Source organism: Camelina sativa, chromosome 5 (genome assembly GCF_000633955.1).
Source record: "Camelina sativa cultivar DH55 chromosome 5, Cs, whole genome shotgun sequence".
Taxonomy (NCBI): domain Eukaryota; kingdom Viridiplantae; phylum Streptophyta; class Magnoliopsida; order Brassicales; family Brassicaceae; genus Camelina; species Camelina sativa.
In genome coordinates this window covers 30,512,559-30,527,360 of record NC_025689.1, presented here as the reverse complement: position 1 = coordinate 30,527,360, position 14,802 = coordinate 30,512,559, and the positions used below count along the sequence as shown (strand labels likewise).

Genomic DNA, 14,802 nt, shown 5'->3' with positions numbered 1-14,802 from the left:
TTTTGCATAATATTTGCATAATACTTATTATTTAATTTTTGTTGCAATTCTCTTGTTTTTTTTATAATATAAATATTTATACCAGAATTTAAATAAACTATCCTAGCTAGCAAAATGGATTATATCTTTTATCTTCATTTCTTTTAAAACTAATTTTTATTACATATATAATTTAATATATTAGTATTTACCAAATTTTTGACCTGACAAAAAATTGTTCTAGATCAGCCCAAACAATATCAACTTATAGATCAGCCGACAACCTTCAATATTAAGAAAATGAGGTAAACAAATGATTTTGTTAACTTTGTACTCTATATACTTATCATTATATTGTTTAACATAAATTTGGTTTTTTAGTTTCGTGTGGAGAAATTGAATCTGTGGATAACAAATTTCAGAAGACGAGACGGCAAGAAGCATACACTCAACAATACCAATATATCAGATAAGCTTGTGGCTAATGTTAGCCGCAGTGAACTCCCAACAGCATATAACTTAGTTTGAGTTTAACATCTCCAATTTTTTTGAATAGTTAATTTTCTATTCAGGGTGAACAAAACATATTGATGCAATTGCTAAGATTATTAAGTAAAAGTAAAGTAATTGAAATTAATAAATTTCAATTCTAAATGAAAAAAAGATTTTCTTATATTGTGTAAAATTCTCATATTTATAAGTTTTGCTTTTAATCACGTTTTTAATCACGTCTCAGATTGAGCATGTTTGCCAAGCTCCAAGTAAGTACCCATAAACCTGCATCGTTCTTCCTCACAGCAACGTCTTTGCTTGAAGCCGCTTTTCACAAACATGTTACAGAGCCATCATAAAAAGAAAAACAAGGATCACCTCCATGTCTTTAAATTTACTTCGTCTAGTGTTAAAACAAAAAGATCCTGATAAAGTGATAACCACACTACCCAAAAAAAAAAAATCCTGATTAACCACGTTAATACATCACCGTTGTTAAATCTCTCAAGCAGATCATTAATGGGCTGAAAAGGCCCATTAGTTAAACCTTCTCATATCCGAACCTGATTTAGTCCACGTATCCTTTGTGGTGTAAATCTACTAATTAGTTGATTCAAAACGAAAAAAAAAAAAAAAAAAAAAAGNAAAAAAAAAACTAGTGGTTCGAAATCAACGGCGTTTAAGCAATTTTGGATTCTTTTGTCTTCCAAAAAAAAACTGAACTCTGCCGGTGAAGAAAATCTCCGCCTCCATGGCTACAATATCTCCGGGAGGAGCTTACATCGGAACTCCCTCACCGTTTCTCGGCAAGAAACTCAAACCTTACTCTCTAACCTCACCGATTTCGAGTTCTAATTCTAAACCAACTGTGAAGCTAAGTTCCGATTGTCGCGCTCAATTGATCGACGCAGTTCACAATCTCTTCGTCGGAGTTGGTGTCGGACTTCCATGTACGGTGATGGAGTGTGGAGATATGATCTATCGCAGTACTTTGCCGAAATCGAACGGTTTAACGATCACTGCTCCTGGAGTGGCGTTAGCTCTCACTGCTTTATCGTATCTTTGGGCTACACCTGGCGTTGCTCCTGGTTTTTTCGATATGTTTGTTCTTGCTTTCGTTGAGAGATTGTTTAGACCTACTTTTAGGAAGGTTTGATTATGGATGATGATGTTTTTGGGATGTGTGTTTTTGAGTTCTTTCTCTTGGTTTGATTGATTGATGTGATTAGGTTTTGGTTTTGTGCAGGATGATTTTGTTGTGGGGAAGAAATTAGGAGAAGGTTCGTTTGGTGTTGTGTATAGAGTCTCATTATCCAAGAAACGTTCTAATGAGGTAATAACAAGTGGTTTGGATCAAAATGATTCATGTTAAATCCTTATCATTTGATTTGTTATCAGATCAGATTGTGTAATCAGTGAGATTGAGGTTGTGATTGAAGTGAGGATAAGGTTTGGTGATGTATGTTATTTTGGTTGTTAAATAGGATGGTGAGTATGTTTTGAAGAAGGCGACTGAATATGGCGCAGTGGAAATTTGGATGAACGAGAGGGTTCGAAGAGCCTGTGGTAATAGCTGTGCTGATTTTGTTTATGGATTTCTCGAGGTAATTTATCGTCCTTCTAAGATGTGATTTTCCATCCAGTATTCAGGTTTCTAGATTTATGTTTTTGTTGTCTGTCAAAACCATTGCAGAAGTCTTCAAAGAAAGGACCTGAATATTGGCTGTTATGGAAATATGAAGGAGAATCAACACTTTCTGGTTTGATCCAGAGTAAAGAATTCCCTTATAATGTATGTAAATTCTCCTGTTTATTTTATCCTTTGCAGTCATGATGTCATCTTCTATACGGTTGTCACATTTTTAAGATAATGATGATGTAGGTAGAAACTATCATCCTTGGGAAAGTACAAGACTTGCCTAAAGGGTTGGAAAGAGAAAACAAAATTATTCAGACTATCATGAGGCAACTCTTGTTTGCATTGGATGGTCTTCACTCAACCGGGATTGTCCATAGGGATGTTAAGCCTCAGAACATTATATTCTCAGAAGGTAAATGATCTTAGTTTCTTGAACCTTTTCAAGCAAGGAACCCAATGAAAGGATGAGGACATGCGTTTTTTGTGTCCACTGAAACATGAGCAGGTTCTCGTTCTTTCAAGATCATCGATCTTGGAGCTGCAGCTGATTTGAGAGTGGGAATTAACTACATTCCAAAAGAGTTTCTCCTGGATCCAAGGTCTTTCTCTTTCAAAAATTTGTATCTTTCTCTGCCAAGGATCATAAATGTGAACCTCAGATACATAAATTTTGTTTCACCGTAATACAAGTATCTTTCTATTGCGCTTGTTGCTTTCAGGTATGCAGCACCTGAGCAATACATCATGAGCACCCAAACTCCATCTGCACCTTCAGCACCTGTTGCAGCTGCACTTTCCCCTGTCCTGTGGCAGGTGTAAACTCAATTGTTGATTATACGATCTTAATTGACAGAAAGCTATCCTACTACTTAAGTGCTAGATTTTGATGTATATGGTTTTTTTCCAAACAGATGAATTTGCCTGACAGGTTTGATATCTACAGCATTGGTCTCATCTTCCTTCAAATGGTAAGTAGCAAACCATCAATCACCTGTAGTTTTCTCTAAATTTTGACTCAGGCATGTTCAAGTATCTTTGACAAACACATTTTTCGTAGATAGTCAGTGTAATCTGGTTGTGTCAATTTATGTTGAAATTGTGTTCAGCAACTATAGATGACCACATTAGCGAGTCAGTCAGTGACTAGAATTAGAGTAAATAGGAGATGCTTCAGGTTTTGACTTCTTATGGTGCTTGAGTATTTTGTTGGGTTGGGCCTTGGGAAAGTAAGGGATACTCTTGGAATTATATTCTTGGATTACTTTCGATTCTATTGTCTGGTGTGTTCTTGGTTTTATCATCCCTTCCTCGATTACAAGAGCAGAAACTATTTTCGTTCTTATCAGTTCCTTGTGTGGGGAAATGTATTCATCATACCATGTTAATGTTCTCGCCATGCTTTTATTGTTTCAGGCATTCCCATCCTTACGATCTGACAGCAACCTCATTCAGTTCAACCGCCAGTTGAAAAGGTGCGAGTATGAGTTAACTGCTTGGAGAAAATTAGTGGAACCTCGTGCAAACGCTGATCTTCGTAGAGGGTTTCAGCTATTAGACCTAGACAATGGCATCGGCTGGGAACTTCTTACATCAATGGTCCGATACAAAGCAAGGCAAAGAATCAGTGCAAAAGCAGCTCTTGCTCACCCATATTTCGATAGACAAGGATTACTTGCGTTATCCGTCATGCAAAACTTGAGGATGCAGTACTTCAGGGCTACACAACAGGACTACAGTGAAGCAGCGAATTGGGTGATTCAGTTAATGGCAAGAAATGGGACAGAAAAAGATGGCGGATTCACAGAAACACAACTCCAAGAGCTCAGGGTTTGTTGTCAATCAATCTACACTCTTTTATTTCTTCAAGTACTACCCAAGTTTGATGCCCAAATCATTGTTTCTCTTTTGTATTATTGTAGGAGAAAGAGCCTCGAAAGAAGGCGAGTGCGCAGAGAAACGCTCTTGCATCAGCACTTAGGCTTCAGAGGAAGCTTGTAAAAACAGTTACTGAGACTATAGATGAGATTAGCGATGGACGCAAGACTGTGTGGTGGAACCGATGGATCCCCAGGGAAGAGTGAAGACAGAATCAACTTACGATTTCATTTTCCTTCCGATATTGTAAATGTCAATGTATATCTTATTAACCCGTAGTAAAAAGTTTCTACTACTTGTAAAATCAAGTAACCTTAAAGAAAACATTGTACCTAAATCCACACACTTGGCACTCTCTGACTCTGTTTCTGAAGTTTTCAGAACTCTTCTGAATACTTGTTGATGTCATTGGAATATGTGAAACCGTCAACAAAAAAAAAAAAAAACAGAAGGCAGGTTTAATTTCTTGAACAGTACGTTACCCCTTCGGGTTTTGGACCCTGAGAAAACCATGAGCTGCACACGAAGAGTCAGAGAAGTCTCTGGTCAAGCAATTTAGCTTGCTGGTACTCGAGGTAAGTGCTTGTCTATTTTTAATGTTTTTACACAAAATCCATCCGTACGCCATTGAAGCTAGAGTCGTTTCTCTCACTCCAGCTCTTTTTTCTTCACTCACGCACATGCTTTCAATACTTTTAATACAAGATATAATGGATTTGTTGTAAGAACTAATATTACAATAGCATTTTAACATTATCGTAAGGCATAAACATTTTAGCTAAATATAAATTTTTGGCATACCAATTAAGTAGAATCACTTTTCAAAAACTTCAATGAATGTTCTAAATCATCTTTTAATTTCTTTCACGTTGTAAAAGAATGGTATATGATTCCATGAATGTAGAGTTGTTTGAGCTTGTTGGATCGAAAAGGTATAATGATCACTCTCACGTTTATCCATCGCACAAAGCACACGTACGTAACTTTTATATTCATTAAGCATACAGAAACGGTAGTAATTAAATGTTAAATTTTGGTTAGAAGTTAGAACCACGAGGGGTGAAGAAAAAGTTGGTTCACAAAAGGACGACAAGATTTCAAAGAAAGAAGAAGAATGACAGAGACCAACTCACTCACATAATAAAACCATAGATTAAAAAATAGATAAGTGTAACTATTATTTACTTAGTATTTGCTAAAACTTGTTCTTTTAGACGACCAAAAGCTAAAGGCATTTTGTGAATCACGAGAACCTCACGTGCGGTTCCACTCTCCATGTTCGAGGACTTCACTAAAACCAATGGCAACAGCGCGTAAACCACATCAAACCACACCTAGCTTCACTTGGTTAACTGTGTCGCTAATTTATTTATATAACTCCAATCTAATAACTGTGAAGCTGTGATATAGCTGTACGGGATATGATTTTTCAATGTTAAATTTTATTACCTTTGGGTTATGTGAAAGAAGAAGACGGTTTACTCCTCAAATCATATATACCAACTATTCGTCGGTTTTGGTTAAGAGATTGATCGAATCTCAATTATAGTATTTGGAAGAATCTATAATTTAGGATTATGCCACCTAATTAACGCCTAACTGTCCCACATTTAGTTATCGTTTGGTCTTTAATACTGCCATTGACGTTTGTTTAATTGTTTCTCTCACCAATTTCGGCGCAATGCATTTTTTATACTCTAATAGTATTCCATTATCATTTTGTCTCTAACAATAATTATATCTGACTCAAATCGGAAAACAAACAATAGACTACACATATGAATATTTTCTCCATGTGGCTACAAGATTTTAGTGTATATTACTTATATTAACTAGAATTGATCTATCACTAGCTCACAAAACAATAGTATTAGTCTTACGTCTATTTTATCAAAGGAATAAAATGTTAAGTCTTCATTATCAATCACAATCAGCTATGAAACTCAAATATGAATTATATATGTTTATGATATATGTTGCGGGGGACCAGACTACTTGTCGATTTTGGATGGTTAGTATAGTATAGTAGTTCCCGACAAGTTTGGTTGGTCATATCTTTTGCTAACGTCTCTAATTTTGTTTGCCATTCAATCCATAATTATAAAGTTAATAGCAACTGATACACTTAGGATTTTGGACAAAACCTTATCAAAGACTGATACACTTGAGATTTTAGACAAAACCTTATTAAAGCCTGATACACTTGGGATTTTAGACAAAACCCAATATGTCAAATTAGACTAGAAGGATTGAAATATTGGCTCACTTTAAACACCGGTATGGTATTCATTTGTTACAGAAAAGGGTATAGTTGAGTGGTTTTAACAATTTGGGGTTTGGTTTAATGTTTTTTCATGAAGAGAGAGAAGCATAATTAGCATGTGAGAGAGGATAAATAACCATATTTAGGGCAAAGATTCCTTCAAAGGTTTGGGCCCACGTGGGTATGGAGGGGCACAGTGTCCGGTGGGTTAGGGAACAGTGCACAAACCCCCAAAGGACCCACTCGTTGCCTCTTTCATGGACCGGTCTAGTTCGGTACGGTTTGGTATGTGTCCTGAGCCACTCCTTTATCTCTCACTGCTATATATAACTCCTCTTACATTCATCACCTTCTTCATTATCATTACCTTCTCATCATTTACCTCTCTCTTTCACGTACACTTCCAAATAAGAATTGACACTTGCTTGCTTTTGTGAACGGTGTAGCGAAAATGAAGACGACCAGTTCGGGGATAGGAGGAACGAAGAGGAAGATGTGGAGCCGTGGAGTGGGAGGAGTGGTTAGAGAGCAAAAGGCTAAGCTTTACATCATAAGGAGGTGTGTCGTCATGCTTCTTTGTTGGCATGACTGAAAAATCAAATCATTATCAACATCATCATCATCGGCTTAATAAAGACTAACCAAATATTTTCCCTTTTTTTTTGCGGGTCTTAATTAGTTATATAACCCTTGGGAAGAAAACTTTATATGTATTGGCTTCTAAACGGAGCCGTATATGTATTTTTTGTTGTAGTAGTTTTTTCTTCCTAAAGAATGTTTTCTTCAGATCGTGTATATTCGTAGCCGATTAATTCGATATCTTTTGTTGTTGTTTAATTATTTTGCTGATTCCTGATTAAGTTTCTTTATTTTCTGAATCTTGCTTCCGACATAAAGATCTTGTACACCAAACAAGTTACAATGGTAAAATATTGTTTTTAACCAATGTTCAAGAACGCATGGTTGATCTATGTATCGCATAATTAAAACCTAAACGGCTTAAGTGTTTATAGAATGATAAATATTTATTATATTACTAATTTACAATATATACTACGCTCTGCATGATAATAATAAAAAAAAAAACGTCAATTTTTTTTTCAAAATCTAAAAGCCAAAAAAAAATTAAAGATGCCAGAAGAAAACTTAATTCACGTAAGAAAGACATACAAAATTAAATTGGAGAATAAAAAACATTTGAAAATACCTTATATATCCAAATGAAATTATATAAGAATATGATTATATTATTGATCATATTTGACTTTGACATTAACATAAAATTAATCATCTATTCAATTTAGATCGAACAACATATGATATGAACATTTGTTAAACAAGTTAACTACGCATGATAACAAAAATATCTAATTCTAAGTCTAACAACTGATTACTAAAATATTAGGCGACTTGTAGACCGAATTAGTAAAATATTATCTTAAGTGGCCGTTTATGCGTATGGTGGGGAAAAAAGTATACTATAAAAAACGGAAATATATACAATGCATTTAATATAAGGATTTTGAGACACATAAAATTTCACTTCTTGTCTCAGATAAAGTTTTCTGGTTGCATAGGATGACACGTCTGAAAGATTCTGGTGTCTGTTGTTGTTCGTGTCTGTTATATAAATCTACCAAACCTTACGAGATAGAATAAAATCATCACTTTCATTTACATAAATCTGATAATTTGATATTATACCATCGAAAAATTGTTGTCTGATTATAAAGAGGTTGGATATACGAACAAATCATAAAAGGAGTCTAACATTTTGTGAAATGAAAACACTATTGTCGGCCATATTGAAGATACGTCCTCTCATCTAAAGTATTTGCAATGAGTGTCACAAATAACAAAATCAATATTTTTTCATTTTCACCTACTTCAAAATGTAGCAGCACCATTACTAAGATCTTTGCAGTTCCATTTTGAACAAGAGCTTAGTTTTATGACATATACGATGGATTACAGTATTATGTACATCCACTGGAAAACGAATTGGATTTTCCTATGCAAGTTGTAACATATATATATAAAGTGCTTGCTTCATCACTAAAAAAATAACCAAACAAGCAAGAAATTTGTTTTTTTTTTCTTTTTGCGTTATGGTGGTCTGCAAATCTACACATCGTATACAGGCATACGCTCCTCGATCAGGACACGACAAATCGGACATTTCTTGCATTTCTCGCAGCATGTACTGAAAAACCAACAAATGTATCAGTTCTAGCCAAAGAAAACTATGAGGTGAAAGTGAGATAGAAGGGAAAAGAGAAGGAACTTTGGTTTTTACCTGCAGAGGACGTGATGTCTACATGGGAGTAGAACCACGTTGATCGGATCTTCAAAGCAAACTCTACAAAGAATCTTCTCCTGAAATTCATGGTTTTTTTGAGGTAAGCAAAATTTACTTCCATGGAAGTTGTAATTAAACAGAGAAAATGAGTGGATGGATGTATTACGTTTTGAAGCTTTTCGTATTCTTGCTGGCTATAACTGGTTATATCTGTTTGCTCACTCAATGCAGCTTGGAGTCTCCATATCTGATGACAAGTTTTAAAAACTCAAGATTTTGCTTTGGTTACCAAATGTCATATAATGCAAATTTACCTCTTCAACAAGATCAGACTTTGGCATTTTCTTCACAACCTCTGGCGAGAAGGTGTTGTATCTGAAAATAATTTGGAGTCAAAACAAAAATATGTTTTTCAAAAGAGCCAATGTGTCATCTCGTTACCAAAAGATGAGAGCTTTTTACCCAGTAGCTTCTCCAGAGTAGAGCCTAGCTTGTTCCTCTCGACTTCCTTCATCAATCGACCACCAGCCAAGTAATCTGTTGTTAATAACCATATGAGAAAGATTAGTGTTTCAAAAGGATTGCTTCACCAGAGATTCCCATTGTTCTGTTTGTTTCTGCTATCATACCTTGCACCATGTTGAAAGAATCCGAGGAATTCACGAGCTGATGATGTTGCACTATAATATCTTCCATAAGAAGAACTACCACCACTATTTATTAATAAGACTGATTTCTCAACCAACCTAAATATAGCAAAAAAGATCCCAGCTCCTTGTAGCAGAAAAAGTGGTACAAACAGAACTAAAATCGGAATGTTCTTGGCAGAAGCGGGTGTTCCCTGGGATTACATTAAAAGAGAATTAGCTCCAACAGGTGAAAAAGGTAAATGTTTCAAAGCAATGGACTTTTGTCTCTGTAATTTTGTACCTCTAAGCGCATGAAAAGGATAACTTGAAAGGTAATGAATGGTATTTTCATAACATGTCCACCAATATCTTGGAGACCGCATATTCTGTTGCTTTGCTGATGCTCGTCGTCAGCGGTTACAACTAGACCTCTGTTCCAGTCCAGATATCTTACTACCATCGAAGATGAACTAGGTTCCGGTACATGTGAATACCTATGAATTGATTGATTGCTCCACTTTGTACAGACAAGAAAGGCAAAGCACTCTGCTATTCTGTAAATTGAGGAGAAAGAAGTTTGTTCAACCCGGCATAGAAGAGATTTTTAAGAGGCAGAAGGAGAGAAAAAGTAGTTTACCCGAAGTTTATAAATAAGTCCCACCATCCCAATGCAGCTACGTCACCTATGCATGGATTTGAGACATGAAAGATTCAGAAACAACAAAAACAGATTGAGAAACAACAGACACATATCAAGAACAACAGTACCGAGTAAACAGTTGAATCTACAAAATTACAGACACAATAACTATTAGAACATGGAGTCACCAGATAACACCCCAAAAATCTATCTTTTAGTTCAACTTGACATGGAAAGAGAATTTTCAAGAACACCAATAAGGTTGCAGGAAAGGATAAGATGATTAACGAAAGACAGAGTTAAGTAAAAGCACAACATACCACATAATTTAAGAAGGGTGAAGGTTGTTGCGGCAATGAAGAAAACCATAGATATGGAAACCCAAAAATGCTACAAAACCAATAGACAATGTCAGAATCAACCTGCAGAGGCAAGCTAATAAGATTGAAGAACAAGCCAAACCAAACCAAAAGTTTCATTTTGTCTTAAGCACTGTATATTAGCCAGTGTAAGGGATCATATTTAATACTTTTTCGAGCTTTGAGGTCTAACATGAGTGTAAAAGTTCCCAAGTATATAGAGAACAACAAACTTACCGGAAGTGTTTCCCATATGGCTTCATCACTCATAGTTTCCTCATCTCCAGGCATGAGTGTTCTACACATCCTGCAGGAAAAGTTGCAAACAAGATTTCATTGTTCGGTACTCTCTAGAATAGTAAGAAAGGTGAAACAAAATCAAACCTTAAAAGCTTTAAATGAAATACCTGACATTATCTATCAAAATTGCTACCTCAAACGCAAGCAATGGTAGAAAGACAATCTTTAAGTCAACAACTGCAACAGAAGAACACAACCAAAGCTTATAATAAACCTCACCAGTCATATATGACATAATCAATATATATGACATAATCAATAATAACAAGTTATGAAAAATTACCATATTTATCTTCAAGATGGACACAGAGAAGGATCTCAAACGCAACAAGCAGTGGTGCTGCCATAACCGAATGAAAAGGTGCCCACTGCCACAAAACCAAATTACAACAACCCTGCTAACTAAATATTCAAAAGTTCAAGCTAAGAGAATCATAAAAAATGACATACATGTCGATCATGAGGCATTGATGGAGCAGGCAACGAGAATCTACCACGAGCAATCACAGCATGAAACAGCCACAAAGGTGTAAATATAAACCTGTAAAACAGACAAAAACATCCACAACAAAGTCTTAATCTTTAAGAACAGTAATGAAGATTGATACTTCAACTTTAAACATCACCAAAGATTAAAGAGTTATGAAAACATAAAAATCCAATTTTTAAACAACAAACTGGGTTTAAAGGAAGAGACTTTGCATAATTGAGAATCTAATCAATCAATTAAAACATATCCCTATACCAAAAAAGCAGAAGTCAAGCCACCAAATTAAACAAAGGAAGAAACTGACCACCATGAATGAGAAACGAGATGATCAAGCTTCAAAGCAAGAAGAAGCGTGAAAGAGAAGAGCAAACAATGCGCAGAAGCCGCTTGAAGAGACTTCCAGATTCTTCTCCAACTCATTACTCTTCTCTGTACCAACATTATTCTCTGTAACCCTAAAAAAAAAACCACTCAGAAGAACCCTTTAGCTCAAAGATCTGATTTTTTTTGTCAAAATCTGGAAACTTTCAGAGAGAGAAAAAAAAAACAAAAATTGAGAATTTTTTTTTTCGCGGAAAATTTCAAGAGGGGGTTATAAAACACAGAGAAGAGAAAAAGATTTATTCTTTTGAGAAGAGACATTTTTTTATTTCTCCGACTCGGAGAAGAAGAAAAGCTGAGCTTCCACGCCAAAGCCCTCTGTAAAATTTGTAGTTTTTGACGTAAATACCCTTTTACTTTTTGCCTGCGGTTCAAATCAGAGACAAGGGTAATTTTGGAATGTTTATATATATTGAGAGATCTTATTATAGTAAGATATTTTTCGTTTTTCACACCATTTCAAGGTGGTGAAATGGAATTATAAGTTTTGTCGTCATTTTGTATAAAAACATTTAATACTCTTCGTTGACAAAAACAATAATAATTAAAGTTCATCTCTCTTTTTTTTTTTTTTGTATATTGTTTGATACAAATTTTTGGAAAATACCATATTAGAGGCTAATTCATAAACATAAAAGATTTTATCTAGGTCTTAGGAATATTGTTGGGATAATCAACTTTTGGAATGTAAGGTTTGTGCGAGAATGATGACATCGTAAGCGATGAGAAAAAGAATTAGTATTACTATATGAATACCCGCGCTATGCGCGGGCTTACGGCTTACCATTTTCTAAACAATTTTGCTACTATTTAGTTTTTAATGTAGAGTTTATCTATTTTTTAATTGTGTAAATCTTGAAAAATATAATTTTGATTTTTATATTTTTTAATACTTCAAATAGTTTTTATTTTATTTTGTAATTGAATTATTAGATACATGGACAATTTTGTTTTGAGAGCTTAAACATTTTACAATTCTTGTCTAAAACTTATAAAAATATATTCCAAATGAAGGCTTGATCTAAGGATGCATATTTTGTAACAAAGAGTTTTTTAGCTTCTTAGTTATATACTATGAAATACTAACATTTTAATTTATCAAGATTGCAGCTTGGTTAACTCTTTAATATATATAATTAAGATAGACATTTTCTTTTCATGTTAGCTCTTCAATTTCTTGAATATAACTTTAGAATTTTTGTTTTTTGTTTTTTTTTTCCATTCAAATATTAAATTAAATTAAAAGGTGACTCCAAGGTTGGTTGCCCAAACTGGAGGAAAAAAGTTTACAAAAGAAAGTTCAGAAACTAAAGATCTAGAAGAGCATGCCAGACAGTCTGCTCGCACGTTTGACGTCCTCGGAATCAGGGTCAGGGTGAAGGAGGAGAAGGAAGATCTGAGGGAATGGAAATCTTCCAGTAAATTCGAGAAGGCTGGCCAATCGTCGGGTGTCTGCACCATCACCACCAGCTTGGAGCTATCTGACTCAAAATTCTGACAATCTATCCCCACCGCCTGAAGAGACTCCATAGCCCATATCAATGCTTGAAACTCCGAATGAAGAGGTTAAGGACTACGTCGAAGACTGCGTGCTCCCATAAGTAGTGTCCTATCTTCACAATTACCATACCACCATCCCAAACCCACCAATGGATCCGAACCTTTCCAGGACCCATCAACCTGGCATCGAGTAGAAAATTCCTGAACCTCCAGGGATGACTGAGGAGCCAAGTAATTCGCAGAGAAGGACTTGGCCTCCTCCCAAAGAAGTTTATCGTTTGACGCTTGATTTATAATATCAATTGGCTCTGCCTCGATTCCTTGAAAAACCTTCTTATTCCTATATTTTTAGAATTTTTGTTTTTATAAGAATTTCATTTAATTTTCTTTTTGACAACTTCTAAATATTAGAATATGAAAACCCCTTCTTCTTTGTCTCTGTATTTTGCTAAACCAACATTCTACAATTTTATTCATTTATCTTCCATTTGATAGTGAACAAAACTCCAATCTTCTTTATAAAAATGTTTTTTTGGGAACAAACTTTCATGAATTTCTCTACAATATTAACAAATATCTCTACCATTGCTGCAACTCTTCAAACTATTGACAAAATTGTAACTCCTAAACCATATATCCCATAGATTCATGGTTTACGCCGAGAGGAAGAAGTGGCTCTTTGATTCAATCCCGATGTCTCTTTTGTCTTTCGGTGATGCATCTACTTTCTTGGGACATATTATAAGCCTCTCTAATTTTTTTATGTAAATATTGAAACGTTTTTGTGATATAGAAAAGAATAAAATACATAAATATGTCTCTTTGCTTTTAATGAGAATAGACAGGTGGCACTCTCTCCACTGCTGATGTGTCATTCAGATGGAGAGAGTTGGCCATCTTTCATAATATAGATTTGTTTTTTTGTTAAAGAAATTATTATTTTTGTTAAGGTTAAAGCTTAAAAGGTCTATTTGTTGGAAACATTTTTTTCTTTCGCAAGCAAGAATCGCACTAGAGATTTTAATAATGTTATAACTTAAACCACTAGAAGTCTAGATCAAATCCCACTTGATAGAAAAAAAACATGTCAACCATATAAATTAGCATTGTGTTTCGGATAAATAAATCCAAAATGCCGACGACGTTAAATCGTCATATTTAAGATTTACCAAATTGTCAAATTTTAACATATGCGACCATCGAAGTTCAAATGATTGAGGCCAGACATATGTTGAAATGCACCAATAAAAATATCAACCAATAGCATGTTTTTAAAAGGTATATAAAATAATATTAACACTGTTCAATACTTTTGTGAGAAGAGAAGTATAAAAGTCGTTCCCTAATTAATTAAAGAAAATATCAATGTCTTGTCGTGCAAGTTTATAAGTTTGGCTAGAGATTCTTCTTTGTTGCTGATAAGATTGAATGGACAGTTGTTTAACATTAAAACTAAATTAAAAGATTGATGCAAGTTGACAATGGTTTTGGTATGCTAATGATGATAAGGGTGTGAACAGTGACTATATTTTTTTTATTTCTGAAAGTTGAAGCACAATAACAAAAAAAAAGTCGAGAGAGAAAGTCGAGCGAGTGTGATACACGCGCGGCGATTTTTTCTCTCCCACCGTTTCTTTTTCTTCTGACCACAAGCTCGTGCTCCGATTTGGGTCCTCCGTCTGTTCCGGTGACTGCGAGGACCCCTCGGCCCATGGTTCTTCACTCGCGACTCTTTGCATGTTACCGGCGAAGCTGATGGACGAAATCAAGGGAGCAGTGGAGAGGAGAAGAATCCGCGAGACGCCGATGGCAAGAGCTCTGCCGAAGGAGTTGCTACGCGGAGTGGAAGAGGGAGATTCACGGCGACGAACGAGAGAAGAAGGCAGATAGATCGGAGGATTGGAGATCTTGGAGGCTTCGCGGGATCGGTTACGATAGGGGAGGTAGTCTCCGATC

The 14,802-nt window shown here is 35.2% G+C and overlaps 3 protein-coding genes across 3 annotated transcripts; 2 read left to right on the top strand and 1 right to left on the bottom strand.

Moving 5' to 3' along the window:
* Nucleotides 1,113-4,345, top strand: LOC104787940 (serine/threonine-protein kinase STN7, chloroplastic). The gene is made up of 10 exons (XM_010513601.2): nt 1,113-1,621; nt 1,718-1,804; nt 1,956-2,075; nt 2,165-2,263; nt 2,354-2,522; nt 2,616-2,709; nt 2,830-2,923; nt 3,022-3,078; nt 3,524-3,937; nt 4,030-4,345. The coding sequence occupies exons 1-10, from the start codon at nt 1,223-1,225 to the stop codon at nt 4,189-4,191; spliced, it is 1,695 nt and encodes a 564-aa protein (XP_010511903.1). The 5' UTR covers nt 1,113-1,222; the 3' UTR covers nt 4,192-4,345.
* Nucleotides 6,597-7,088, top strand: LOC109132971. Its single transcript, XM_019245485.1, has one exon. It carries the CDS (start codon nt 6,700-6,702, stop codon nt 6,838-6,840), a length of 141 nt encoding a protein of 46 aa, XP_019101030.1. The 5' UTR covers nt 6,597-6,699; the 3' UTR covers nt 6,841-7,088.
* LOC104787938 lies at nt 8,178-11,635 on the bottom strand. The gene is made up of 14 exons (XM_010513600.2): nt 11,270-11,635; nt 10,926-11,016; nt 10,759-10,843; nt 10,583-10,652; nt 10,413-10,482; nt 10,137-10,206; nt 9,814-9,859; nt 9,478-9,730; nt 9,177-9,388; nt 9,010-9,084; nt 8,862-8,922; nt 8,714-8,794; nt 8,545-8,624; nt 8,178-8,451 (listed from the first exon to the last, which is right to left on the bottom strand). Exons 1-14 carry the CDS (start codon nt 11,404-11,406, stop codon nt 8,373-8,375), a joined length of 1,410 nt encoding a protein of 469 aa, XP_010511902.1. The 5' UTR covers nt 11,407-11,635; the 3' UTR covers nt 8,178-8,372.

What these genes read in the sequence shown, in the direction of transcription:
- LOC104787940 (XM_010513601.2), top strand. Translation starts at nt 1,223, where the DNA reads ATGGCTACAATATCTCCGGGAGGAGCTTACATCGGAACTCCCTCACCG. An exon ending in TTGTTTATGGATTTCTCGAG is followed by an intron (nt 2,076 to 2,164) that starts GTAATTTATCGT and finishes AAACCATTGCAG; the next exon opens with AAGTCTTCAAAGAAAGGACC. An exon ending in GAACATTATATTCTCAGAAG is followed by an intron (nt 2,523 to 2,615) that starts GTAAATGATCTT and finishes AAACATGAGCAG; the next exon opens with GTTCTCGTTCTTTCAAGATC.
- LOC109132971 (XM_019245485.1), top strand. Translation starts at nt 6,700, where the DNA reads ATGAAGACGACCAGTTCGGGGATAGGAGGAACGAAGAGGAAGATGTGG.
- LOC104787938 (XM_010513600.2), bottom strand. Translation starts at nt 11,406, where the DNA reads ATGTTGGTACAGAGAAGAGTAATGAGTTGGAGAAGAATCTGGAAGTCT. An exon ending in CAATGCCTCATGATCGACAT is followed by an intron (nt 10,844 to 10,925) that starts GTATGTCATTTT and finishes GTTTTGTGGCAG; the next exon opens with TGGGCACCTTTTCATTCGGT. An exon ending in CCATATGGGAAACACTTCCG is followed by an intron (nt 10,207 to 10,412) that starts GTAAGTTTGTTG and finishes TTGGTTTTGTAG; the next exon opens with CATTTTTGGGTTTCCATATC.